The following is a 27,913-nucleotide window of genomic DNA, read 5'->3' as shown; positions in this document are numbered from 1 at the left end:
TACACCAGTCCTATTAATTAATTAATGACCCTGACTGAAGTGGCTGGCTAGTGGAACTGCCTACAGGAAGATGGTGTGATGTATTTAGTGGTGTACGGTGCTCTGTGTTGGGAGGGAAGACAACAGGGTAGAGGAGGCAGAGGCAGTGCACCAGATGAGAGGAGAGAGGACGCCCCCTGTCCCCGCCAGCAGCCCTCACTGACCATCAATCACCCAGGGCCATTGTGGTCCTGTCCAGGGTAGCCTACGGCACAGCCACCCAGCCCAGCCACCCAGCCAGTCAGGCAGAGGAGAGGAGAGAGGGGGCAGGGAGCTGTAGCCTGCAGGGAGAAAGTAAGGGGGAAAGAATGGCAGTCGGGGAACGGCCTTCTTCGTGTTCCTCTCCCCAGCCGGCATTGCTGGGCTTGGGGGCAGCTCTGCTCTCTTTCTGCATCTCCGCTGTGCTCTCCCAGGTCCCGGATCCAGAGGTAAGAACGCGTTCGTTCATACAGGTCTCTGTCCACAGAGGCTCATCATCGGGTTCCTGCTTAAGGAGGTGTGGGTGTCTGTCCCACTTGTTCCCTCCACTGTTTAAAGGATGGTTGCTTGTTTTCATGTGATTAATAAATGGGGCTTATTCGCTATAGAGCTATGGTGTTGAGCAGCCCCATAGGCAATAGTCATGTGTAGTAGCTCAATATTTTATGGTGTAGTGTTCTTCCCAGAGTAGCATGGACGGGTTGTTACAGCATGTGCAGATGTAATGATCACCATGTGCCGCCATTTGTATTTTCGGATGCCAGGAGCAATGCCATAATCCCCGGTGTCAGAAATGAAATACCGTGGCAGCCTCTTAAGAGCGCTAATGCATTGTTTTGAGATGTGAGACCTCATGTTGTACTGCGTACAGGGTGTTGTACAAAACAAGCAGCAGTATTCCATGCTAGATCAGAGAATAGACATGAAAGTTTCAGAAACATCTGTCTGGAAATAGTGACAACACACGCACTGTTCTCTCTGACGGACACCCAGAGTCACAATTAGTAAGAGAGAAATTAGTATTAGTATTAGTAAGAGGGAAAGATGAGACTGAATCGTTTCTGTGTTAATATGCTGCACCAGCAGGGTCAGCAACATTGAAAGTTTGTGGGTGTTTAGTGATGAAATCCTCAGGTGAGAAAGTGCACCTTGGATATTGATGCACAGTATATTCTGGACTTTGCTTCAAATGATAAATAAATTCAGAAAAATTATCACAGCCTCTAATATTCAGATGTTGATTTCCGAAGATTTCAGCAGAGTGTTTTATATAGGAGTGACAGATCCAGTAGGAAAAGCTGATTCATGGACTGCAATAAAATAAATGTCATAAGCTGAATTATTGGGGGGGGATTGATCGAGGTAAAGAAATTGGAAATTGGAACCAAGATCTATAATAATTGTCTTTGAAAGCAATTACTGGAATTGTGGGTTACAGTATAGTTTCTGGGTTGTCTTATATTCTTTTTAACAATCTGAAAATATCTCCATTTGACTTAGGAGGGAGAGTTCATTATGTTTCTGAGAGGGAGTTAAGTAATGGAACATCTTGGAGATATATTATTTTTATTTAGATAAATTACAGAAAAAGAGAAATGGCATGCACATGGCTAGTTTGAATCCCTGAGGCGACAAGGTGAAAAATCTGTCGATCTGGCCTTGAGCAAGGCACTTAACCCTAATTCCTCCAGGGCTGCCATCAATAATGACTGATCACCTGGATGTGAACCCACTCTCAGAGGGAGTTGGGATATGCAAAAAACCAAACAATTCCATCTCACACATGTACAGGTTTCCCACTTGTACATGCAATGAAACAGGACAAACATAATCATCCCCCTATTTGACCTTTGTGACGTGTACTTGCTTGAAGAAAGACATCTGGTTCGGTTTGAACATTTGTATTAGGACAGAATTATCTCAACTAAGCCTATGTGTCTCGAAACTTCAACAACCATAGCAACAGCAAGCTTCAGCCAGAGTCAACTCCCTCACTGGATCGGAGTTGTTTGAATATGTTTACCAAAGTTCTGGCTTATCCACTAATCCCAACACATAAAATAGGAGAGCGAGTGAGGACATTAAGTATTACATAATCATGGCGAACTACTACGAATTCACTACTTTGTATTAACGGCAGCAGAGTTACAATCTCTTGTCCCCTGGGCCAACTTATTACCCCCCCCCGCTAAAGTGCCATTACACTTGAGAGTAAAGTCATATCAGGCTGCAAACAATCTTAGTCAAAAATGCGTGATTTGTTTTTGTTTTTTGGCAACAACACCCTATGCCCCTGATGGCCTTGGCAGATGGAGGACATACTGATACAGTACACTGAAATTTGGAGATTTGGTGAGAAGTCAGCCAAGGTCAGGCCCATGGCATCTTTTTAACATGCTGACTCACAAAAGCCAATCACACAGCTCCCAACAGCCCTGGCTGACACTCAGCCCTGGCTGTGTCAGAAATGGCACCCTATTCTCTGTACAGAGCCCAAGAGCCCTGGTTAAAAGTAGTACAATATGTATGGAATACAGCGTAGACGAGCTTTTGTCAAAAGTATTGACCTGTATTAATGATGTGCCTTTTCGGGACCACCCCTGTCTGTCACACAGTAAATGAGAGACAGCATACCAAGACCCAAGAAACACTGAGAAACATTACAATTCCAAGAATAACAATTTTCTTACAATACATCAAGGCAATGGTCTTTTAGTAGTTGACCTACAAACTTCATGGCAAGAAAAAAAATGTTTAAAAAAAACATGTACGTTGCCCAGGAGAGTTTGACCGGGGCCCCATTAAGTACGTTTACATGCACACTAATAATTCAATATTAACCCTCAAACTACCAACTGGGGTCATTTTGACCCAATAGGGATATTTTTAATCGTATAGCCCAAAAGTGGTTAATTCAATTCTTCGATTTTTTCATGACTTTGTCAATTCACTTGTTTTTAATCAATTCAAATCATTGTTTAATGTTACTGTATCAATATGGACTTTGGGGTCATGTTGACCCCAGTCAAAAACACCTAATTCTGCCTATAGTAATTTGATATTGGACCTTTATTTGAATCTAGTTCTCTCTGGAGACATGATAACAACTTATCCATACCACCAGAGGGTGGAGGGGGACCTGTATCAGTCATTTCCACTAGATAGACAGATCATCTGCACAGATACAGCTCATGTACTTGCCTAAGATTGTATTTTTCTATACCATATGTGTAACTGTGTAAAAAAAGAAAGTCTAATTACCTTATTTTTGTGCATATAGAAATTTGCCAATGGCATACAAAGTCTGCCAATGGTATAACTACTTGATAGAACTGCAGCACAGAACTCAGGTAAGCTCTCGAATCTACACAGGGAGCTGTATTGGTGTGTACTCTATAAAAATTATTTATTCTAGGGCAAATATTTTTTTAAGTATTTATTTGAATCCAGTGGGTGGAAGGGGACCAATTGGAGTGATCTTGACCTGATAGACAGATCACCTGCACAGATGGAGCATTCGTCTTTAACTGGTTATAACCAGGTATGAGCGTGTATGAACTCAAAATGACCTTAGATATATGCGTAGTTGCAGTCAAAACAGCTCAGAAATGTCAGTCAGTGGTATAACTACTTGGTTAAACAGAAACCAGCTAACCTACAGAAATACAGAAACCAGCTAATCTGTCAAAAGAACTAACCGTCAAAAGAAGTAGACCAAGGGGCGGCGTGGTGAGCGTGCATAGTCCTTTATTTAGGTGAATACACCGACAATAAACACTACAAAACAACCGTGACGCTTAAGGCTATGTGCTACAAACAAAGTTAACCTCCCACAAAGGCAGGTGGGAAAAAAGCTACCTAAGTATGGTTCTCAATCAGAGACAACGATAGACAGCTGTCCCTGATTGAGAACCCTACCCGGCCAAAAACATAGAAATACAAATAATAGAACGTATAATACCCACCCCAACTCACACCATGACCAAACCAAAATAGGTCAGGGCGTGACATAACCTCTGAATGTACACATACTGTAGTGCTGTATTGGTGTGCATTCTCTGTAAAATAGTTATTATATGGAAAATAACAATAATACCCTCCCTCTTATATTATATATGTGCAACTTATGGTATTTTGGGCATGCTTGTTAATGCTTTTTTAAGCATCCTGCCTAGGCCCTACCCCTCCCATTGTTTCACTTGCAGCAATGCTAATGCTCACTGTGGGGTAAGTAAATAAAGAAAACTAAGCCATATTTTTGGTCATTGTCTTCATCAATGGATGAATCACTTTTTGTCAATAAAATGAAGTATATTAAACATTTTGGTGTACTGCCCCTTTAAATGGCAGTCGTGTTTACCACATCAATATGATAATACGACAATCAAATTATGTTATTAAATCTGGATTTTAGTACTAACGTGGATTGTACTTTGAAAAGAACATGCATATTATATGAGGGGGAAATTATATTTTGTTTTACCTGGTATCAACATTAACTGTCATTTTGCTAAAATAACATACGGTTTTCTAACATTTTATTTCACTGCGATGCAGTGCCCTAGACCACTGCACCACCCGGGAGGCCTCCTGTGATAATTTTGACCCCCCCCCCCAAAAAAAATCCATGTATGTAATATATGTTAGTGGTTGAGGGTTAAACTGATTATGGCTTTAGTCATGTGAACACCGTACTCTGCTTATCGTAATCGGCATAAGGTCATAATCGAGGTAAGCATACACCAATTAAAAAACCTGGATTTCTGAGCAATCTTTCAAATTGCAAGGATGTATAAACCCCCTGATCGGAGCTCCAGCGGTGTATTTGATCTGCACATGTGCTTGTACCAGCAGCGCAAGTCTCCTTTTTTTGCAAAAGTGAAGTTTGGAAAAACTGACAGTATGCATATTAGAAATAGTTTTCACATAATGTCCGACTACATGGCTGCTGTGGTAGAACATTTATTTTGATTGGCGATTTTCTGAATTTATCAAAGTCCCATCGGGAAGCCTGATTTCAGATGTGTCCATGTAAACAGGAATTGAAGGGAAATCGTTCTTCTTGCAAAGCATGTCAACATTTGAATTAATCAAACTATTATATTAACATGAGTATTCACAATAATTGTATTAAAGTACCCATTGCATTCATATTGAAACAACCTTAACCCAACACCTAGCAACCTGTTGGCTTAACGATTAAGATGTTAGCTTGACAGTCGCTGGCATTGGGTTCTAGTCCAAGTCAAAGCTAACCCAAATTCACTACATTGGTGTCAGAAGTGGGATGGGGACAGTGAGTTCATTGGATAGGTGTTTACACATGAGGGACTTGGTATAGAGACATAATCTCATGGTCCGTTGGAGGTTTTGTCTAGTTCCCAGTTGGTCCCACTGACATTTTTTGGGATGTCGGGCCATGGTACTGATTGGTGAACCACTGATCCAGATACAGCTCTTTGTCTTTAGGCAATGCAAGGGACACCGACACCAAGTGATTTTAACAAAGTGTTTTCAACTTACATATTTGACATGATTACAGTTTGTTCATTCATGCATAAATTATTATGTAACCTGGGATTTGAACTCTCAACCTCTTGGTTCATGGCATTCCGATCTTCCTGCTACGCCACCATGTCTGTATCAGTGACTGATTTCACCTGTAGATCTATTCCTACACTTTGGACTTCAAAGTAAATCTCAGCTCTGTAAAAAACACACTGTAGAAAAAATTATATTTATCACAGTGATTCAGGAGCAACATTGAAACAGAATAATATGTCCCACCAACAACAGACAACTATACTGAAAACCCAAACTCAAATAGCTGAAATAAGTAAATTAAATCAAATAGATTTTTGCCATATTAACTTGTAACTTAAATAGAAGTGCAGATGGCACTCTTTTGCTATATGCAGAGATATGTTATAGGTGAATGTATAATGAATGTGTAGGGGACTTCTGAAATTCTACAGGCTTTGTAGCGTGTAGAAAGAGGTTGTGAGTTTAAATCCCAGGTGGGGTCAATAGTGATCGTGTCAAATGTAATTATATTGTCATTTATTAAAGATTTTTACACAATTCTAGCTGAACAGCATACCACTTACCTTAAAATCCCATACCATTTCCTTACTTTACTTATCATGGTTTGGGACACCTGAGACCATCACGTGAGATAATCCTCCAGGGGACCAAACCAGGAATTAGACAAAAACCTCCATGACACAACGTTCCAAGAATGTGATTAGAGTTATTAAAACTCGTTTTTCAACCGCTCCACAAATGTCTTATTAACAAACTATAGTTTTGGCAAGTCAGTTAGGACATCTACTTTGTGTATGACACAAGTCATTTTTCCAACAATTTTCAGACTGTCACGACTTCCGCCGAAGTCGGTGCCTCTCCTTGTTCGTTCGCCGGTTGTCGTCACCGGATTTCTAGCTGCCACCGATCCAAGTTTCTTTTTCCATTTGTAATGATTGTACACACCTGGTTCCCATTACATTACTATTATTTCCCTATTTAACCGTCTGGTTCTCATTATGTTTTGTGTGTGATTGTTCCCGGTTCTGTGTTAGTCTGTTGTTCGGGTTTGTGATCACTGCGTGGATTTATTTTTGCTGATTATTTTTCTAGAGTAAAAGTACGTTATTTTACTCAGTTCTGTGTTCTGCGCCTGACTCCGTTCTCACCTCTGCACAACTAACACATGACACAGACAGATTTTTTCACTTATATTTCACTGTATCACAATTCCAGTGGGTCAGAAGTTTAGCTACACTAAGTTGACTGTGCCTTTAAACAGCTTGGAAAATTCCAGAACATTAGAAGCTTCTGATAGGCTAATTGACATCATTTGAGTCAATTGAAGGTGTACCTGTGGATGTAGTTCAAGGCCTATCTTCAAACTCAGTGCCTCTTTGCTTGACATCATGGGAAAATCCAAAGAAATCAGCGAAGACCTCAGAAAAGAAATTGTAGACTTCCATAAGTCTGGTTCATCATTTGGAGCAATTTCCAAATGCCTGAAGGTACCATGTTCATCTGTACAAACAATAGTACGCAAGTATAAACACCATGGGACCACGCAGCCGTCATACCGCAAAGGAAGGAGACGCGTTCTGTCTCCTAGAGATTAATTAATTACTTTGGTGTGAAAAGTGCAAATCAATCCCAGAACAACAGCAAAGGACCTTGTGAAGATACTGGAGGAAACAGGTACAAAAGTTTCTATGTCCACAGTAAAACGAGTCCTATATCAACATAACCTGAAAGGCATCTCAGCAAGGAAGAAGCCACTGCTCCAAAACCGCCATAAAAAAAGCCAGACTACGGATTGCAACTGCACATGGGGACAAAGATCGTACTTTTTGGAGAAATGTCCTCTGGTCTGATGAAACAGAAATAGAACTGTTTGGCCATAATGACCATTGTTATGTTTGGAGGAATAAGGGGGAGGCTTGCAAGCCGAAGAGCACCATCTCAACTGTGAAGCATGGGGGTGGCAGCATCATGTTATGGGGGTGTTTTGCTGGTGCACTTCACAAAATAGATGACATGATGATGGAAAATTATGTGGATATATTGAAGCAACATCTCAAGACATCAGTCAGGAAGTTAAAGCTTGGTCGCAAATGGGTCTTCCAAATGGACAATGACGCCAAGCATACTTCCAAAGTTGGGGCAAAATGGCTTAAGGATAACAAAGTCAATGTATTGGAGTGGCCATCCCAAAGCCCTGACCTCAATCCTATAGAAAATATGTGGGCAGAACTGAAAAAGCGTGTGTGAGCAAGGAGGCCTACAAACCTGACTCCAGCCATTACACTAGCTCTGTCAGGAGGAATGGGACAAAATTCACCCAACTTATTGTGGGAAGCGTGTGGAAGGCTATCCAAAATGTTTGACCCAAGTTAAACAATTTAAAGGCAATGCTACCAAATACTAATTGAGTGTATGTAACTTCTGAGCCACTGGGAATGTGATGAAAGAAATAAAAGCTGAAATAAATCATTCTCTCTACTATTACTCTGACATTTCACATTCTTGCAATAAAGTGGTGATCCTAACTGACCTACGACAGGGAATTTTTACTAGGATTAAATGTCAGGATTTGTGAAAAACTTAGTTCAAATGTATTTGACTAAGGTGTATGTAAACTGTACATTCCTCTACAAATAATTTGCCAATCAATACTCTAATCTGCCTGAACGCCACCAGAATATTACTTAGAATTTTGTTCCAACAATACAGTGTATTAAAACTAAAAGTAGATTTAGCTAGCTCGGTGGAGACCCTAGGAACATCAAGAGTTAACCAATCCTGTGAACGGGTTAGGCAACTCAGGTGTCTATGCTTCAACAGAAAAGTTAGATAACATGAAAGTTTATGAAGTAGGGCCTTGTAAAAAAAAAAGGGGGAGTAATGTTGAGATCTACGGGTCTTTAGCGAAGTCCAGCCAGCATTTTGATATCAGATGCAGTTATGAGTATCCCAACTGTCACCTGTAACAAAACAAAGGGCACTATGGTAGGTTTAAGAGTAGTATCAGCTGCACAATGATAAATAATATCACCATAATTAAGAACAGATAAAAAGGTTGACTGATCTGCTTCCTACTGCTTAGAGAAAAGCACAATTTGTTTCTGTAGAAACAACCAGCTCATCTATATGTTTTTTTAAACATCAAATCCATTTCAGTCCAAATGCCTATGTCTGTACAGTGGGGCAAAAAAAGTATTTAGTCAGCCACCAATTGTGCAAGTTCTCCCACTTAAAAAGATGAGAGAGGCCTGTAAAATGAGCAAAATGAGAGAAAAAAAATCCAGTAAATCACATTGTAGGATATTTAATGAATTTTTTGCAAATTATGGTGGAAAATAAGTATTTGGTCACCTGCAAAAAAGCAAGATTTCTGGCTCTCACAGACCTGTAACTTCTTCTTTAAGAGGCTCCTCTGTCCTCCACTCGTTACCTGTATTAATGGCACCTGTTTGAACCTGTTATCAGTATAAAAGACACCTGTCCACAACCTCAAACAGTCACACTCCAAACTCCACTATTGCCAAGACCAAAGAGCTGTCAAAGGCCACCAGAAACAAAATTGTAGACCTGCACCAGGCTAGGAAGACTGAATCTGCAATAGGTAAGCAGCTTGATTTGAAGAAATCAACTGTGGGAGCAATTATTAGGAAATGGAAAACATACAAGACCCACTGATAATCTCCCTCGATCTGGGGCTCCACGCAATATCTCACCCAAAATGATCACAAGAACGGTGAGCAAAAATCCCAGAACCACACAGGTGGACCTAGTGAATGACCTGCAGAGAGCTGGGACCAAAGTAACAAAGCCTACCATCAGCAAGGGCATTGAAGATGAAACGTGGCTGGGTCTTTCAGCATGACAATGATCCCAAACACACCGCCCGGGCAATGAAGGAGTGGCTTCATAAGAAGCATTTCAAGGTCCTGGAGTGGCCTAGCCAGTCTCCAGATCTCAACCCCATAGAAAATCTTTGGAGGGAGTTGAAAGTCCGTGTTGCGCAGCAACAGCCCCAAAACATCACTGCTCTAGAGGAGATCTGCATGGAGGAATGGGCCAAAATACCAGCAACAGTGTGTGAGAACCTTGTGAAGACGTTTGACCTCTGTCATTGCCAACAAAGGGTATATAACAAAGTATTGAGATAAACTTTTGTTATTGACCAAATACTTATTTTCCACCATAATTTTTTATTTATTTATTTTTTATTTCACCTTTATTTAACCAGGTAGGCAAGTTGAGAACAAGTTTTCATTTACAATTGTGACCTGGCCAAGATAAAGCAAAGCAGTTCGACACATACAACGACACAGAGTTACACATGGAGTAAAACAAACATACAGTCAATAATACAGTGTAAACAAGTCTATATACGATGTGAGCAAATGAGGTGAGATAAGGGAGGTAAAGGCAAAAAGGCCATGGTGGCAAAGTAAATACAATATAGCAAGTAAAACACTGGAATGGTAGATTTGCAATGTGAGAATGTGCAAAGTAGAAATAAAAATAAAATAATTTGCAAATACATTCAATAAAAATCCTACAATGTGATTTTCTGGATGTTTTTTCTTATTTTGTCTGTCATAGTTGAAGTGTACCTATGATGAAAATTACAGGCCTCTCATCTTTTTAAGTGAAGGAACTTGCACAATTGGTGGCTGACTAAATACTTTTTTGCCCCACTGTATAAGCGGAAACACCTTCAATTGGAGAACCATCTATTGAGTGAACATGTAGCTCATCTGGAACATTCTTACAAGAGTTTAAAAACAACATGTATTTTGTGTTGCCCATGTTAAACACAAGTTTTAAATCAGCAAGGAATTCCTGCACAGCTCTAAAATCTGACGGTAGTTTTAAGACAGCCAGATCAAAAGTCGGAGCGATAGCCGACATAACAGATTGACCAATGGTGTTTTTATAAAGAGTGAAGAGAACAGGTCCCAAAATTGACCCCTGTGGTACACCTTTAAGCACTTCAAGAAATTCAGACTTAACCCCATCAATCACGATGGCCTGAGTTCTGTAACTAAGATAGTCATGAAACCATGAACAGGCGTCAGAGCTCAGGTCTATTGAGGACAACTTATTCAATAAAATAGCATGATCAACAGTATCAAAAGCTTTTGAAAGGTCCACAAACAAAGCAGCACATTTAATTTTAGTGTCTAAAGCATTGACCAGATCATTAACAACTAAAGTGGTTGCTGTACTATTTCTATTGCCCAGGCCTAAACCCTGATTGGTTTACATTCAAAATACATTTCTCAGATAAAAAAGAGCAAAGTTGTACATTTACCAAATATTCTAGAATCTTCTAATGGGGTGACAATTATTAACATCACTACTATCCCCACCCTTATGGAGTGGCAGGACAAGAGCTGATTTCCATACTTTTGGAATATTTCCTGATAACAACGTTAAATACAAAATGTGGGTTATTGAGCCAACAATGATGGGCGCTGCACACTTAAGCAGACCAGGATCCAATTGATCGGCCCCTGTGGATTTATTGTTGTCTGTTGCTAACAAAGCATCCACAACTTATTTTTCTATAAAAAGCCTAAAGGAAAAGCTTTGACTATGATTTATTTGACCATTCAGCAAGTGTTCTCTATCCTCTAGAGAGAGAGAGAGGGGGAGAGAGAAATAGATAAACCAAGAGGAGATACAATCATTGTTGCCATTTTTATTGATGTTCTGAGCGTTGCCATTAAAAGAGAATGTGCTGTTCATGATGGTTCCCAGGTACTTCAAACTCCCCATTCTCTCTACTTCTTCACCACCCAGGACTAGGTGGCTCACTGGGTCTCCCGTCCTCTAGAAATCAATGACCAGTTATTTTCTTTTGTTGATGTCGAGTGTGAGGTAGTTGTCATGGCACCAGTGATGAACCCTGTTTACTTCTGTTTGGTAACGCGGTGTGTTATCTGAGCCGTTGACAAGGGAGGTGTCATCTGCATATTTCACTGCCAAGCAGTCCCTGTCGGAGCCTCTCAGGTCATTGGTGAATATGAAGAATAGCACTGGAGAGATGATAATTCCTTGGGGGGAACCGGTAGATGTACAAAGAAGAAGGGATGTTGTGTTGTTGAACTTGACATACTGCACCCTGTTCAGCAGGAAGTCCAGAGCCCACAAGGTAGTACTGGGGTCCACCTGTAGGTGGGAGAGTGTCACAGAAAAGGTGAGGCTGCATGCAGTTTTAAAAGCAGAGAAGTCAAGGAAAGGGATGCACACATAAGAATGAGGCCTCTCCAGGTGTTTCACGGCACTGCGCAAAACCGTCGGTACTGCATCGTCGACTAATCTGTTCTTCCTGTATACAAACTGTATTGGGTCCAATGGCTCCATCCACATGAGACCTGAGACCTGAGACCACACCGACGGAAGTTAACGCCACAGGACGATAGTCAATCAACGTTTTGATAAGGTCGAAGTTATACATTGTTCCCATCTGGTTTTTATGACCGTTTACATGACATTGCACTGGTCAAATGGTTTACTGTAATATTCCATTTGGATTGTTATTGGAAAAGCACAGACACTTGAATCCTCCTTGCCAAGTTCAATCAAATTGTACTGAAAAAAAATCTATAGAAATTGTTTTTGCTGAAAGGATATCCTTCTGTGAATGTTTCAATTATTGCACTCTGAATTTCAAAAAATAAATAGTTATCTAATATTTCACATAAAAGCCCCATTTGCTTGAAAGTCATCTTGACTAATGCACACGTTTTGTTTGGCCCTCTTCCCAGATGTATTGTTCTGTGGGATTGTTTACAACAACAGGAAACTTAATAAGTGTCCGTATCCTGACCCATGATATATTGATCTGTACGCATGAACTATGGGGCTGCTAGATGAATCCCCTGCTTGTTGTTCCTTCAAAACAAGGCGTGATAGAGGAGCACCAGGAATGATACCTCCAGGGCTGGCCCTAGCCTTTTGGGGGCCCTAGGTGAGATTTTGTTGGGGGCCCACCCACCGCGCGGGCAAAACATTTTAGTGGTCCCCCTCTTGATGGTGAAATAAGGCGGCTGAAATAAGGTCACTTTCCATATCCAACCCTGACGTGGAAAGGCGGTACTCTAGGAAGGAGATGGACTGTTGGAAGAACAGACATTTCCCAGTCTTGACGTACAGGTCATGCTTCAACAGTCGACCAAGCACCCTGCGCACCAGGGACAATGTCGTCGATATACACCACTACACCCTGCCAGTGCAGGTCCCGGAAAATATTGTCTAGGCCAGGAAGACTGATGGAGCATTCATCAACCCGTACGGCATGACGAGGTACTCATAGTGCCCAGAGGTGGTACTAAATGTCGTCTTCCACTCATCCCCCTACCGGATATGCACCAGATTGTAAGCGCTCCTGAGATCCAATTTTGTGAAGAAGCACGCCCCGTGCATTGACTCGATCGCACCGGCTATGAGAGGCAGCGGGTAACTGCACCTCACAGTGATCTGATTGATACCTCGTAGTCAATACACGGGCATAAACCTCCGTCCTTCTTCTTCACAAAAAGGAGGCAGGTGAAGTGGAAGGCTGAATGTATCCCTGCCCAGAGATTTGTGACACATGTTTCCATAGCCGCCGTCTCCTCCTGTGACATGGGATACACGTGACACCTGGGAAGTGCTGCGTCTACCAGGAGATTTATTGCACAATCCCCCCGTCGATGGGGTGGTAGTTGAGCCAAAGGATGTGCACGGTGGAGACCTGGTCTGGACTCTCCTCTGTAGTCGCACCGATGGAAACACCTACACACCTCCCTCCATTTCTTGAGAGCCCTCTGTTGCCACAAAATAGTGGGGTCATGATAGGCCAACCAGGGAAGGCCCAGCACCATGAGAAATGCAGGAGAATCAATAAGGAAGATCCTAATTCTCTCCTCATGACCCCACTGCGTTATCATACATAGTGGAGTGGTGGCCTCCCTAATCAGCCCTGACCCTAATGGATGACCATCTAAGGCGTGCACAGGGAAGGGGATATCAACAGGAACAATAGGGATCCCCTGTGCAAATGAACAATCAATAAAGTTGTATGCTGGGAATGCGTGGAAAACTCTATAAACAGGAAATTCTATTAACACAAACATGTGAGCAACAGGGAGCTCTTGGTGAGTTTGGTGCCTACTCACCTGGGGTGGTCCGACAGTGCCCTGCCTGCTGCCTCGACTCCCTTGGGAACCTCCCCAGCACCTACCAGCAGTGTGCCCTCTGCGGCCACAGGTGGTGCAGGGAAAGGCCCCCCCTCCGGTCCCCCTCAGCGCATAGGTGTTGGATCGGAGGTGCTGGGGGATGGAACTGATGGACCCCGATCCGGACGTCCGCGGGTGATCAACAGGTTGTCCAGCTGGATGTATAGGTCCACCAACTGGTCGAATGTAAGGGTGGTGTCCCTGCAGGCCAGCTCCCAATGAACATCCTCTCGTAGCCTACACCGGTAATGGTCGATCAGGGCCCTGTCATTCCATCCCGCGCCAGCATCGCGCCGGCAGCCAGGGTTCGGAAGTCCAGTGCAAAGTCTTGTGCGCTCCTCATCCCCTGTCTGAGATGAAACAAGCGTTCCCCCACCACTCTACCCTCAGGTGGATGATCAACGACCGCCCGGAAGCGGCGGGTGAAATCCTCATAGTGGCCTGACGCCGCGTCGTCCTTTCCCCAGACGCCGTTGGCCCACTCAAGTGCTGTCCCGAATAGACAGGAGATGAGGGCGGACACACTCTCGCGTCCCAAAGGAGCCTGGTGGACGGTCGCCAGGTAGAGCTCCAGCTGCAGTAAGAAGCCCTGGCACCCGGCAGTCGTCCTATCATATTCCCTCGGGAGCGCAAGCCGAATCTCACTGGGTCCAGGTGAAGGAGGGGTGGACAGTGTTGTGGGTTGGTGTGGTGATGATGGGGTTGCTGGAATAACCCCTGTCTCCCATCGCTCCATGGTTTACAGCACGCGATCCATGGCTGTGCCGAGACTTTGCAACATGGTCCCGTGCTGCTGGACGCGCTCCTCCACAGGAAAAGGAGGGCTGGGTGCACCTGCTGACTCCATTCTTGCTGCGTGTTTCTGTCAAGTGTCTAGGTGATGCAGGTGAGGCAGAGTCAAGCGCAGGACACAGAGATGAGTATATTCCGTAACTTTACTCAAGAACAAAACAATATTCCAAGAAAGAGACAAATAGTCTAGCTCACAAAATATAGACAACTAAACATGAACAAAGACACACAAAACCATGGGGGAACCCGAGGGTTAAATAGGGAACAATAATTACGGAATGGAAACCAGGTGTGTACAATAAAGACAAAAACACATGGAAAATGAAACGTGGATCGGTGTCGACTAGAAAACCAGCGAAGTCGACCACCGAACGCCGCCCGAACAAGGAGAGGGACCAACTTCGGCGGAAGTCGTGACAACCTACATGTACATATTACCTCAATTACCTCGACACCGGTGCCCCGCACATCGACTCTGTACCGGTACCCCATGTGTAGAGTCTCCCCTGTGTAGAGTCTCGCTATTGTTATTTACTGCTGCTCTTTAATTATTTGTTATTCTTATCTCTAACTTTTTGTATTTTTTTTTTGTTTGTTGTAGGTATTTTCTTTAAACCTCATTGTTGGTTAAGGGCTTGCAAGAAAGCATTTCACTGTAAGGTGAAATACCTGTTGTATTTGGCGCATGTGACAAATACAATTTGATTCGATCTGGATTCGTTATCCCTTTCATGCCATGACTCCAGTCCACTTACTGATATCTCAACAATGGAGCCTCATCAAAATAGCAACAAGATATTCTGTGAAAATGTTATTTAATCAGAAGCCACTGACAGATTTCTGGATAGGTCTGCGCTCAGAGTATTTGCAAATCGCGCTCTTAAAACGCTGATGCCCTTTGCAACCACGTACCTATTTGAGAGTGGATTCTCGGCCAGCACTAGCATGAAAATAAAATGCAAGCACAGACTGTGTGTGGAAAATGACCTGTGGTGAGTGATTCACAATTTTTGTATGTAAGATGGCTAAATAAAGAGCAAAATGTTGATTATTATTGTATTATTATTTGTGCCCTGGTCCTACAAGAGCTCTTTGTCACTTCCCACAAGCCGGGTTGTGACAAAACCTCACACTCATTCTTATGTTGAATAAATGTATCGTATAGTGTGTGTGTGGCAGGCTTATAATGATGGCAAAAAAAACATTTAAGAGTGCGCTGACCCTGGTGCTAGAGGGGGTAAGCAGCTGGAGGGGGAGGAGCAGCTGGACTATAAAAAGTTTTAGAACCACTGCTCTAGAGTCTAGACAATCCTATCCGCCAATCAGGGCTGTGTATGTAAATATATTTACATTTGTATCAACACGCCCACACAATCAGACTGAGCATTTCAGCGGCAATTACAGGCTCAATGAAATGATCAAAAATCACTTTGGATTTTATGAAATAAATACACACAGTGATTTATTTGAAATGTATTAGTGAAGATTTACAAATAAAATAAAAATACCTCATGGGGTCTCTAAGGTTTGACACCAGGGCTTCGAATTCATCCAAATTAGGATTCTTAATAATACAGCATAAACCTCGGATTGTAGTCTAATTGTGATGTCAAGGATGTGGACTACAAACGTTGAGGAAGATCTGAGAGCGTTGCTATCTTATCTTTCTTGATTAAAGTCTTGTTGTTTAATATTTATAGCTTCTTCATAATGCGTCTTGGACTGTGTATGAGTAGTTTGACCTACAGTACGAAACTCCAGTCAGCATTATTTAAATCATCCCTAGGAAATTTAAATGAGCCTCACAATCTACATAAATTCACAAAAAAAACTGCAAGTCTCTTTCTCTCCCTTAAATCTCACACCTAAACTATAGCCTACTGTAGCCTATCAAAACAAAAGTCCTTGTTGGAAATGTTCACTTGTTCGTTGAATAATCAAATCCTCCTTCTGCAAGATAATTTTACTCCTGCAACAAAACTGTTCAAATTAAGATCAAACATCTATATGTGTGGGGTAGACAATATTCATTAAAGTCTTCCCTTTTTTTTAACCTTCACTCTTTGTGCCATGATGTGTGAATCATTTTCCTAGATCATTGCCATTTACTCAGTGAGACAATTATTTCGTTTGTATTATGTTCTTGCGGTATTTCTCAGCATCCCGTGGCTTTCCAGCATTGTATTACCAGATTTTCAGCCAAAGTTATGAAAAAGGTGAAAGAGTCGACATAACAATTCAAATTGGAAACAAGACAGGAGACAGTGTCTAGTGTTCAAAGAGATTGGTCTATTTTGTGCTTTTATGTTCTTGCTCAGTTAAAAAGCTGTTGTTTTGTTGTCCCTTCATCTTTTTCAGACAGTCATCTTTCCATTTCAACCCATTGTTCTCCATTGTTGAGATGGTTTTTGAGGCAGATTTAAGTTCATTTTTTAGGCTTAAGGTGGTAGCACTCCCCCACTAGTGTCCTCAGGTTGACTGACATATTCAGAGGACTAAGACATCATGAGTGATAACACCCGACTTGGCATGTTTCACATTCTGCGTGATCCACGAAATCCTCTATTTCAGGGTTTTATCCCAAGCCAAGCCCTTCTTCCCTGTCTCGGGGTTTTCCATATCCTTACAGTGACATCAATTTTTCTTTTACACCTCTGCCTTTCCTCCAATTGTCTTGCCACCGTGTGTCTCTTCAGAAACTGAGCGGAGGAGAAGCATATTATTCTCTCAATCAGATTGATATTTGCATCAATTGCGGTATTGGTCCAAATAGCATTTAACTAACTGTCGTGAAGACTATCAAACAGCAGAGTGATTTGAAGAGTACCTGTCTAGATGACACGATAATGTACTCATGCAAATATTGTCTCTTTTTTTCCTTCCTACAGCTTTTACCGACAGATCCCCCAAAGAAGCCAGACCCAGTCACTTCAGAAACAGTCGTGTTCTGGGGACTGCGGTTATGGCAAGTCATTGGTATCTTCTCTATGTTTATTCTAGCAGTCAGTAAGTATTTCTCCAAACCTGTCATAGTAGTATATCTGCCAGACATTCAAGACTATTTATGAAATGAATATTTACATAAATATACAAATACCTAGGATTTTCACATCAATCCTCCATCGTCCAATTCTATTTATATAAATCACATTAGTAAAAATGAATGTACAAATTAGTCCGCCAGTCAAGGTACAATGCTTCGGCTCAGCTATTTATCTGCATAGTTCAACTAGTTTGCATATCGCACAGATAGATCGCATGATACATGGAAATGCATATCATTTGCTGAATTGTCATGATGGTTATTGTGAGGGAGGGCTCCAAATGGTCATGGTATTGTCGGTTTATGTTTGTTTTATCGACCACATGACGCATGGTTCAATAAGGGGAGGAGGAGGACAACAGCACACAAGCCAAAAATGACATGCTATTTTAGTCATAACTCATCGGACATCTAAACAGTAATAACTAAACCATGTCATGACAGAGACCGAATCAACAAAAAGGAAAGTGGTCTGATACTATCTGATATTGAAGTGTACAGTAATATACAGCGAATTCCAAAAGTATTGGGACAGCGACCATTTTTTTCATTGTTGTTTTGGCTCTGTACTCCAGAACATTGGATTTGAAATGATAGTCCTAAATGAATCGTGAACAATGATGAGTGAGAAAGTTAGACGCACAAATATCATACCCCGAAGACATGCTAACCTCTCACCATTACAGTTACATGGGAGGTTGGCATTTTTCTTTTTTGGGGGGTGGGGAGGGGTATGACATTTATGCAGCTGTAACCTTCTCACTCTTCATTATTCACAATTCATTCAAGATTATCCGTAAACATGGTAGCATCCACGTGAATGTAGAAGTGTTTAGGAACATATTCTATTCTTATTCACAATAAAAGTGACTCCAAAATGGCACAATACATTATTTAACATACATTTCTATTGGGCACAAAATAATCTGAAACACAACCAAAACAAACAGCAAATGCATCCAACAAGTTTTTAGAGACACAACCTTGATGTAGTCATTGCAGGCTAAGAACGTGGGACCAGATACTTCACTTTTGACTAAGTGAATTTGTCCCAATATTTTTGGCCCCTTCAAATGAAGGGATGTATCATTTAAAATCCAAAGGGCTGGAGTACAGAGCCAAAACAACACAAAAAAAATGGTTCACTGTCCAACTACTTTCTAGCCCACTGTAAATTCTAATAGCTGTAAAACTGTTATGTGACAGCGTTGTGACAGTAGTGTCTAGTTCAATCCATATTCATTTGTACTTCAGATACAAGCAAATAATATTCCACATGGGAAATACATTTTTCTTTTATCTCTCTCTTTCTCGCCCACCTTCGCAATTTGCAAGTCATCACCCTATGCTGCATCTTCAAATGCCGTATCCCCAGGACGAAGAAGGAGATTGAGGCGCGACATGCTCAGAGAGTAGCAGCTAAGGACTACGCCAACACACTGGAGACTGTGCCTCCTCTCAACGAGCTCACAGAGATCCCAGGAGGTAAGTGATGCACTTCTCAGACCCTCTCTACCTCAACAACAGTGCGATGCACATTTTAGGACATCCCTACTCCCTATGACAAAAGTAACTAGGACCTAGGTGTGGTGTACATTTTAGGACATCCCTTCTGCCTATGACAGAAGTCCCTGGGAAGTAGGTGTGGTGTACATTTTAGGACATCCCTACTCCCTATGACAAAAGTCCCTACTCTCAACGTCCTATGAACTTTAGCACTTTTAAAATCCACATCAAGGCTAGATTAAAGTGTGAGACTTATTTTTTAATTTGTAACATTTACCTTCCATTAGTAAGCACCTCAACTAGAGATGTGTGCACCTTTTATTTACTTACTCTACTCTTAAGAACTACCCTGTGTTTGATTTCAGAGAGTTTTTCAAAGGAGAGTAGACAGGGAACTGCTGGGCGAGTTTTATATGCTATTGATGAAATGTCACCTGCTAGGCCTTTTGATAAAGCAGGAGATCAATAGTGGCTTGACACGGTTTTAACACGAATGGGCCCCTGACAGCTTTTGTATTCATTAGTTTGAATGTTTCTCTCAGATTTCATCACATTATGCTAATGAGTCATCACACTCTAACCATGCGGAGCTAAGATATATTTTTCTCTTATTTCCGACAGATAACACAGATCTTTGTCTGACACTCTGGATGCAACCAGTGTTTTGAATTAGTTTAAGGTGGCATATTTCCCGGTCTTATATGATTGAAGATGTAGATTGAGTCAACATACTCAAATAAATAGTCTTGTCCTCACAGGGTGATAAAAAAAAACCTCTCTGGATGAATGAATACAGTAAAATATACTCTGAGTGTACAAAACATTAGGAACACATTCTCTTTCCATAGACATAGACTGACACGACGAGTCCAGGTGAAATCTCTGATCCCTTATTGATGTCAATTGTTGAATCCACTTCAATCAGTGTAGATGAAGGGGAGGAGACAGGTTAAATAAGGATATTTAGACCTTGAGACAATTGAGATATGGATTGTTTATTGTGTGTGCCATTCAGAGGGTGAATGGGCAAGACAAATAATTGATCAGTTTGTACCAGTTTAAGTGTGTCAAGAACTGCAATGCTGCTGGGTTTCCTGTGTGTATCAAGAATGGTCCACCACCCAAAGGACATCCAGCCAACTTGACACAACAGTGGGAAGCATTGGAGTCAAAATGGGCCAGTGGAATACTACCAAGGTGTTCCTAATGTTTTGTACATAAATAATATATGCCATTTAGCACACACATTTGTCTAAAGCGACTTATACCATGCCCAGACCGGATGTGCGCGTGCGGCATCATGCGCAAATGATTTTGTCCCTACACACCAAATGTGATCACGACACACAGGTTGAAATATCAAAACAAACTCTGAACCAATTATATTAATTTGGGTACAGGTCGAAAAGCATTAAACATTTATGGCAATTTAGCTAGCTAGCTTGTTGTTGCTAGTTAATTTGTCCTGGGATATAAATGTTGAGTTGTTATTTTACCTGAAATGCACAAGGTCCTCTACTCCGACAATTAATCCACACATAAAATGGTCATCCGAATTGTTTCTAGTCATCTCCCCTCCTTTTTCTTCTTTGGACTTTCTATGGCTATTGGCATCTAACTTTCATAATAAGGTGAATTACCACAACCACCCTGTACTTCTTTCAATCACCCACGTGGGTATAACCAATGAGGAGATGGCACGTGGGTATCTGCTTCTATAAACCAATGAGAAGATGGGAGAGGCAGGACTTGCACCTCGTTAAGTGTCACAAATAGAACTGACTCTATTTTAGCAACTCAGTGCTCGTTGGCGCGCGCGAGCAGTGTAGGTGCAATGATTGAATAACATGTATGTGTACATTTATTTTGCAACGCTCGCACACGCGACGCTAGCGGTGTGGTCAGCATGTTAGTCATGCGTGCATACATTTTACAGATGGGTGGTCCCGGAAATTGATCCAACTGATGTTGCAAGCACCATGCTCTACCAACTGAGCTACAGCAGGAATATAGGATATCTAAACTTCCATTGGCTTTACAGTATAGCTTTAATTATAGGGCCTCTATGTCAGTGTCGGTCTCTTCCTTTTCAACGGTTCTAAATTTCATGCCTTCTCTTTGACTTCTTCCTCCTTCAATCTTTCATCTTCCAACCCTATCCCTTCCCTTTGACCTGTACCTTCCTCTCCAAACCCTTTCTTTGATCCTCTCTTCCTTGAGTTATTCCCTTTCCTTCCTCTTCTTCCACCTCCCTCTTCATCCTCCCCACTTTCCTCCCCCTCTCTCTCCTCCCTGACCTCTTCATCCTCCCTCCCTTCCTCGTCATCCTGTCCCTCCAGCTCTCCCGGACACTGTGTCCCTCTCGACGGTCTCTGAGCAGGTCCAGGCTCGCAGCGCCAGCAGCAGCCAGCTCCCAGTGGTGAGAGAGGAGGAGGAGCTCACTGGCCCCCTCACTCAGCCCGAGACGGGATGACATTCCTCCCTCCTTCTCCTCTCTCCTTTCCCCCTCACTCAGCCTGAGACTGGATTACCTCCCTCCTTCTCCTCTTCCGTATCTCTTCTCACCTTCCCTCTTTCCACATTCCTATCTATATTCTGACGAAGAGGACTATCCACTAGAGGGAACATTGGAACATGCACCTCAGGATTCAGTAAATCACAGAAAAGCATTGAATAGTTGAATACAATAGTTAACTTAATAGATCAGCATTCATCGCTACTTCCTAGAAAGAATGGCATTGACATTGTGGAGAATGTTGCCTGCTGAAGAGTAATAGTTGCATGTGTTACATACTTCAAATGCTCTTTGTTGATATACTCATCCTTGTGGATAATACATTGATTGTACATTGGACACAGAACTGCAAATGTGGATGATGAAAAAGTAGAGATGAATCTTAAGGCTTCTGACGGTGATGTTGCATGCCTACGGCTGTCACTCGTTGTTTATTCATTTCTCTCTTTCTCCTTCTCTGACTCAATCTGTAATCTTGGCTTTGTATAAACACATTATGATCTTTTATGTAAGCTTATACAGTAACACCCATGACAACCAACCCTGGTCCTGGAGAGCTACAAGGTACACAGGCTTTTCTTTCTCAACCTTGCACCAACAATGTCTTAATTATTAGTTGAATCGCATGTTTTAGTATGGGGGGGGGGAATGCCTGCACACCATGTCAAGTTCATCCACGTCTAAGGTTGGGCGTCACTGACATAATTTACTTGTCATTTATCTCTGTCTTTCTGTCTGATCCAGGTGGGTGTGTTTCTGTCCATGCCCATCTGTCCTCTTGAAGTATCACACAGGCTTACATGGACATACATAGGTCTGGAATATCAAATCAAATCTGATTTGTCACATGCGCCGAATACAACAGGTGTAAACCTTACAGTGAAAATGCTTACTTATACAAGCCCTTAATCAACAATGCAGTTTTAAGAAAAACAAGTGTTAAGTAAAAAAAAAAATAGATAAGTAAAAAATGTAAATAAATAGTTAAAGAGCAGCGGTAAAAATAACAGTAGTGAGGCTATATACAGGGGGTACCGGTACAGCGTCAATGTGCAAGGGTACAGGTTAGTCAAGGTAATTGAGGTAACATGAACATGTAGATAGAGTTAAAGTGACTATGCATAGATAATAATCAGAGAGTTGCAGCAGCGTAAAATAGGGGGGGGGGGGGGGGCAATGCAAATAGTAATAGTCTGGGTAGCAATTTGATTAGCTGTTCAGGAGTCTTATGGCTTTGGGGTAGAAGCCTTTTGGACCTAGACTTGGCGCTCAGCTACCGCTTGCCGTGCGAGAACAGTCTATGACTAGAATGGATGGAGTCTTTGACCATTTTTAGGGCCTTCCTCCTGGTTCATAGGTCCTGGATGGCAGGAAACTTGGCCCCAGTGATGTACTGGGCCATACGCACTACCCTCTGCAGTGCCTTGCGGTCGGAGACCGAGCAGTTGCCTTACCAAGCAGTGATGCAACCTGCCAGGATGCTCTCGATGGTGCAGCTATAGAATATTTTGAGGATCTGAGGACCCATGCCAAATCTTTTCAGTCTCCTGTGGGGGAATAGGCTTTGTCGTGCCCTTTTCACGACTGTCTTGGTGTGTTTAGACCATAATAGTTTGTTGGTGATGTGGACACCAAGGAACTTAAAGCTCTCAACCTGCTCCACTTCAGCCCAGTCAGTGAGAATGGGGGCGTGCTCGGTCCTCCTTTTCCTGTAGTCCACAATCCTCTCCTTTGTCTTGATCAAGTTGAGGGAGAGGTTGTTATTCTGGCACCACAAGGCCAGGTCTCTGACCTTCTCCGTATAGGCTGTTTCATCATTGTCGGTAACCACTGATGTGTCGTTGGCAAACTTAATGATGGTGTTGGAGTCGTGCCTGGCCATGTAGTCATGGGTGAACAGGGAGTACAGGAGGGGACTGTATTATTATTTTACAATTATTATGGATAAAATGTATTTTGGGACTGACTGTGTATTGTGGATTACTACCATAATGAGCGTGTCAGTCAGAGACAAGCTTAATCCATTAGAGAAATCATAACCTATGTGAAAGAGTACATAATCTCACATCCAGCTGTATATTATAATGCAGCATCAGGGGATACTGGCGTTAATATGCATTTATTTCCGCAGCAAAACCTCTGCCGTGAACTTAGAAGTATCAACCATGTGCTGAGAGAGAGAGAGAGCGAGCGAAAGGGAGAGAGCGAAAGGGAGAGAGAGACTGGAGAGAGCGAAAGGGTGAGAGCGAAAGGGAGAGGGAGCGAAAGGGAGAGAGAGAGTGGAGAGAGAGCGAAAGGGAGAGAGAGACTGGAGAGAGCGAGAAAGAGAGTGTCTGGCATTTATAAAGGAAAAGGATAAACAGATATGTTTTATAATCGTGGAGACTCATGAACCCCACACAGCTGTTTACCCCTGGATGCATCCACAAGAGATAGTGAGTTCTCCAGCAAATAGTAAGTGTTCCAGGGCCGCCTTCCACTAATTAAGTAATGAGTGAAGTATGCCATTTAAAATATGCAACTCTGTAACGCCTGACCCGATAGCTATGTGGAAGTATTTGTGCAGAGAGTGTATGCGAATTTCCTGGCCATATAATCCAACATATTATTGAGAATATATTCAGTTATAAACAGAAACAGGTGTTACTATAATACGAATGAGTTATTACTATATACTTGTGGTTATTGCATCTCCTGATCAATAAGATTCCATTCTGGGCATTGACCACAATGTTTAACCCGAATAATTCATCCACAACAAAGTGTCTCTGAGAGCACTGACATAACGTCACCCGCAGACGTTTTACTCACCACTTTTACCTACATGACCTAAAAAACAACGTTGTTTCAGACAGCCTGGATAGAAGTGATCATGAGAAAGTCTGTGAGAACATTTGACATTCGTAGGAGATGGTAGAGCAAATACCGGACAGGAGGCGACGCTGAGGGCGAGGACTAGGGACGTAGTGCAACTCCCCACCCCCCAATTCTTTGCCATATGGATAAAGCTATTAAATTGAAAAGTAGACATCGTTCCAACACACGTTGATCATCTGTCATTGCTCTGAGTTGTGTCAGTTCTCCGGTGGCTCAAGAGCCTCCTGAGGCATGCTGTCAGACAGGGTCCACCGATGCAACCTTCTCACTTCCTCACACCTTTCCCTATACAGTAGGAGAGATGCAGGAAGGATGGACACGCACGCATACACGTGCACAAGGACAAACACACGCAGGCACACATGCATCATCACAGATCCACACGCACACATTTCTTACACTTCTTAGTGCCACACAGAGGTGTAGGGTCATCTGGGAGAGATGACATGTTACCCCAGGAAACCCAACGCAGGTGTAAAAAGTCTCTACTTTACTCCAGGATACCCATTACGGGCGGCCGTATCTATAGAAACAAAGTTGCCATATTCATGTCAGGGGAATTTAGCTAAAAGTGTCAAGCCTATTTTCAATGCATCTCCTTGTTATTGCATTTCCATTTTAGTTGTTGTGTGTTCCACTTGGATTTAGTAGCGTCTATGAACAACATGATTATGAGGCCACGCATGTATGAAAGCGTGTATACTTACTGTATTTCAAATGTATGTCGTTCCGTCCTTGTGATGTACTTGTCTATTAATGTTCTGTACTATGTCATGTTTTTTGTTTTCTGTGGACCCCAGGAAGAGTAGCTGCTGCTTTAGCAGTAGCTAATGGGGGGGGAGCCTAATAAAATACTAATTCTGAGGGGTATTCTGGTTGCCAAACGATCTCCTCATGCAAAGAGGGGTCAGGAGTGTGAGCATGTTGCACCTCAGCCTCCGCCGGACTGAACATCACCACCAGAGAGTGTGTTTTGTGTGAGTGTGTGTCTTCTCGGATTGAGAAAATAACACCATCAGCGAGAGGAGTCGTAGCCTTGGGACGTCACAGCGGGATGGAGGACGATAAAGTGGTCACAATTGACCTCAAGTGGCTTGACTCTCTTTACACGGTAATTACATCGGCTGGTACAGTGGAACTGAACATGTGGGTACAGGGTACACACAGTGGATTGTATTTCATTGTGTGCGCAATTTGACGGATTTTGTAGTTCATTCATCTGAAATCTAAGGCAATAATTATGGGGTGAGAGGAGGGTTGGCAATTCGTTTGAGTGTGTTCATGAATCTAAAATGACGTGTGTTACACATTCCACAGATGGGTATTACAGATAATCATTTCTAGTCCGAATTGAACAATGTACTTACTCTACCCTGTACCCATGTAAGGTACAGTATCAACACATAATTAATAGAGACACATGATGTGAAGCGTTACCCCAAAGGGTTATGTCTACACTCTCTAGTGCAATGTTTCCCAATTCCTGTTCTTGTGTGTGTTTCATTACCCTCAACAGCACACATTTTTTTTGTTGTGGCGCCAGACAACTTGTCAGCTAATCACCAAGCCCTCAACGAGTTGAATCAGGCGAGCTTGTCCGGGGCTACAACAAAAAATGTGTGCTGTTGGGGGTACTGGTGGACGGGAGTTGGGAACCACTGCTCTAGTGGTGATGTATAAAAGACAATCACCCCTGCTTCCCTAGAAGCGGTTCCCTTGCCCGCCTGGTCCATTTAGTGTCTACAGATGTCTGCCCCTGCTACTGTACTAAGAAGGTGTGGTAAAAAGCAGTAGTACCATCTCCCTCTCAGCTGTGGTTCTCACTAGAGCAGGAACTAGCACACTGAGGGGTTCACCATGGGTGTCATGGAGGGGAGGAAGGGAGGCATGGGGAGGAAATCCTCACGGCTCTCGATTGTGACAAGTGGGAGCTTCTACAATTAATTTATCATTGTAGAAGTCCTCTCATGCCTGGAGGGGATGTTGCAAGACACGCACACAGTCTCGGTCTTAATGCTGTTTGAAATGCTTGGTTGTAACTGATTGCATGTAAACCTCTATCTCCAAATGATGTTTGCCTTGGAAAAAAAAAATAAGATGTCCACATACATTTTTTTTTTACCTTTATTTAACTAGGCAAGTCAGTTAAGAACAAATTCTTATTTTCAATGACGGCCTAGGAACAGTGGGTTAACTGCCTGTTCAGAGGCAGAACGACAGATTTGTACCTTGTCAGCTCGGGGGTTTGAACTTGCAACCTTCCGGTTGCTGGTCCAACGCTCTAAGGCTACCCTGCCGCCCCATGTGTATGGATATGCTGGATTGTGGAAGGGATATACCCATCTACCTTCTCAATGATTTCCATATGTTCATAGATCTATTTGCTTTGCAGTAAAGTCTCCTTCCTTGACGTGTGTTCACCTTACATTTCAGTTCGTTCTCAGAGGAGGAGCAAACAAAACTCATTGCATAGAACAAACATGGTTATTTTGGTGTTGTGCAGTAGAGGCCATCTGGATTGGGATGTTTGTCATTATCAATGGAGGGCAGCATGCCTATAGTCCTCCACAGCCTTCTGGTAGATTGACATTTTCATTCATCAAATATTTGTCGATTTCAAATCCCCATAATTTGTTTCCCAACCAGCCCAGTACACTTATGAAACCATATTAGTAGAAAAAAAATAGGCTGCGTTCATTAGAATGTAGAGAGACAGATGCACATTCATTACAATACTATGACCTACTTTGCCTGGATTCTATATTTTGCTCACCACATATTATTGCAGGAAGGGATCTTGATGATAACAAGCGTTGTTGTCGCGGCCTCCAAGTGATTGTTTCCCCTTGTGCTTTTTTGTCCTTCCTCCAGCTGTAGTTGTGGAGAAAAAAGAAGAGGTGACAACAGTCTCGGGAAAAGTGGACGGTGAAAAGGGGGGGAAGAAGACCAAGGAGAAGAAAGAGGGAAAGGGTGCCAAGGAGGGAAAGGATGATGAAAAGGAGGGATCTGCTAACAAAAAAGGGGAAAAGGGAGAAAAAGGGGAAAAAGGGGGAGGAAAGAAAGGAGAAGCAAGTGAAGAAAAAGGGAAGAAGAGTAGAGAAGGGGAGAAAGGAGGAGGTGCAAAAGGAGGTGCTAAGGGGGGAGCCAAGAAACCTCCTTCGAAAAAGTAAACACTGGGTGTCAACAACTTTTCATAAGTAATTTTTTTAGTTGTTAATTTTGTATTATTATTATTTTTTTTAATGATTGTATATAATGACAAAAAGTACATATTAACTATAAAACAATCTTTAACCCTTGTGTTGTCTTAAGGGACAAAAATTACATGCCACTATTAACAGCAGAGAGAAGCCCCGAAATGATATTTTTTCAACTTGAAATTTGATTACTTTTCCTAATAAAAAGTGA

At 42.3% G+C, this 27,913-nt stretch overlaps 1 protein-coding gene across 2 annotated transcripts; it reads left to right on the top strand.

Annotated features, from left to right (window-relative positions):
• The first annotated feature begins 22 nt into the window (after positions 1 to 22).
• On the top strand, positions 23 to 27,913 carry LOC110508569 (transmembrane inner ear expressed protein-like). Of its 2 annotated transcripts, none has more exons than XM_021589163.2 (4): positions 23 to 467; positions 17,453 to 17,570; positions 18,943 to 19,092; positions 27,377 to 27,913. In XM_021589163.2, exons 1-4 carry the CDS (start codon positions 348 to 350, stop codon positions 27,673 to 27,675), a joined length of 687 nt encoding a protein of 228 aa, XP_021444838.1. In that variant the 5' UTR covers positions 23 to 347; the 3' UTR covers positions 27,676 to 27,913. The 2 variants fall into 2 exon arrangements, with proteins under 2 accessions (XP_021444838.1, XP_021444840.1); XM_021589165.2 differs by lacking the exon at positions 27,377 to 27,913 and adding an exon at positions 21,453 to 22,572 and having other exon boundaries at positions 33 to 467.

The sequence above is a fragment of the Oncorhynchus mykiss genome, chromosome 28 (assembly GCF_013265735.2).
Source record: "Oncorhynchus mykiss isolate Arlee chromosome 28, USDA_OmykA_1.1, whole genome shotgun sequence".
NCBI lineage: Eukaryota > Metazoa > Chordata > Actinopteri > Salmoniformes > Salmonidae > Oncorhynchus > Oncorhynchus mykiss.
The sequence above is the reverse complement of the archived record's forward strand: the minus strand, read 5'-3'. Positions and strand labels throughout refer to the sequence as shown.

Bases quoted from the DNA above. Each gene is read 5' to 3' on its own strand.
- LOC110508569 (XM_021589163.2), top strand. From the start codon at position 348: ATGGCAGTCGGGGAACGGCCTTCTTCGTGTTCCTCTCCCCAGCCGGCA. The intron at 17,571-18,942 runs GTAAGTATTTCT...GCAATTTGCAAG, and splicing joins TATGTTTATTCTAGCAGTCA to TCATCACCCTATGCTGCATC. The intron at 19,093-27,376 runs GTAAGTGATGCA...TCCTTCCTCCAG, and splicing joins GCTCACAGAGATCCCAGGAG to CTGTAGTTGTGGAGAAAAAA.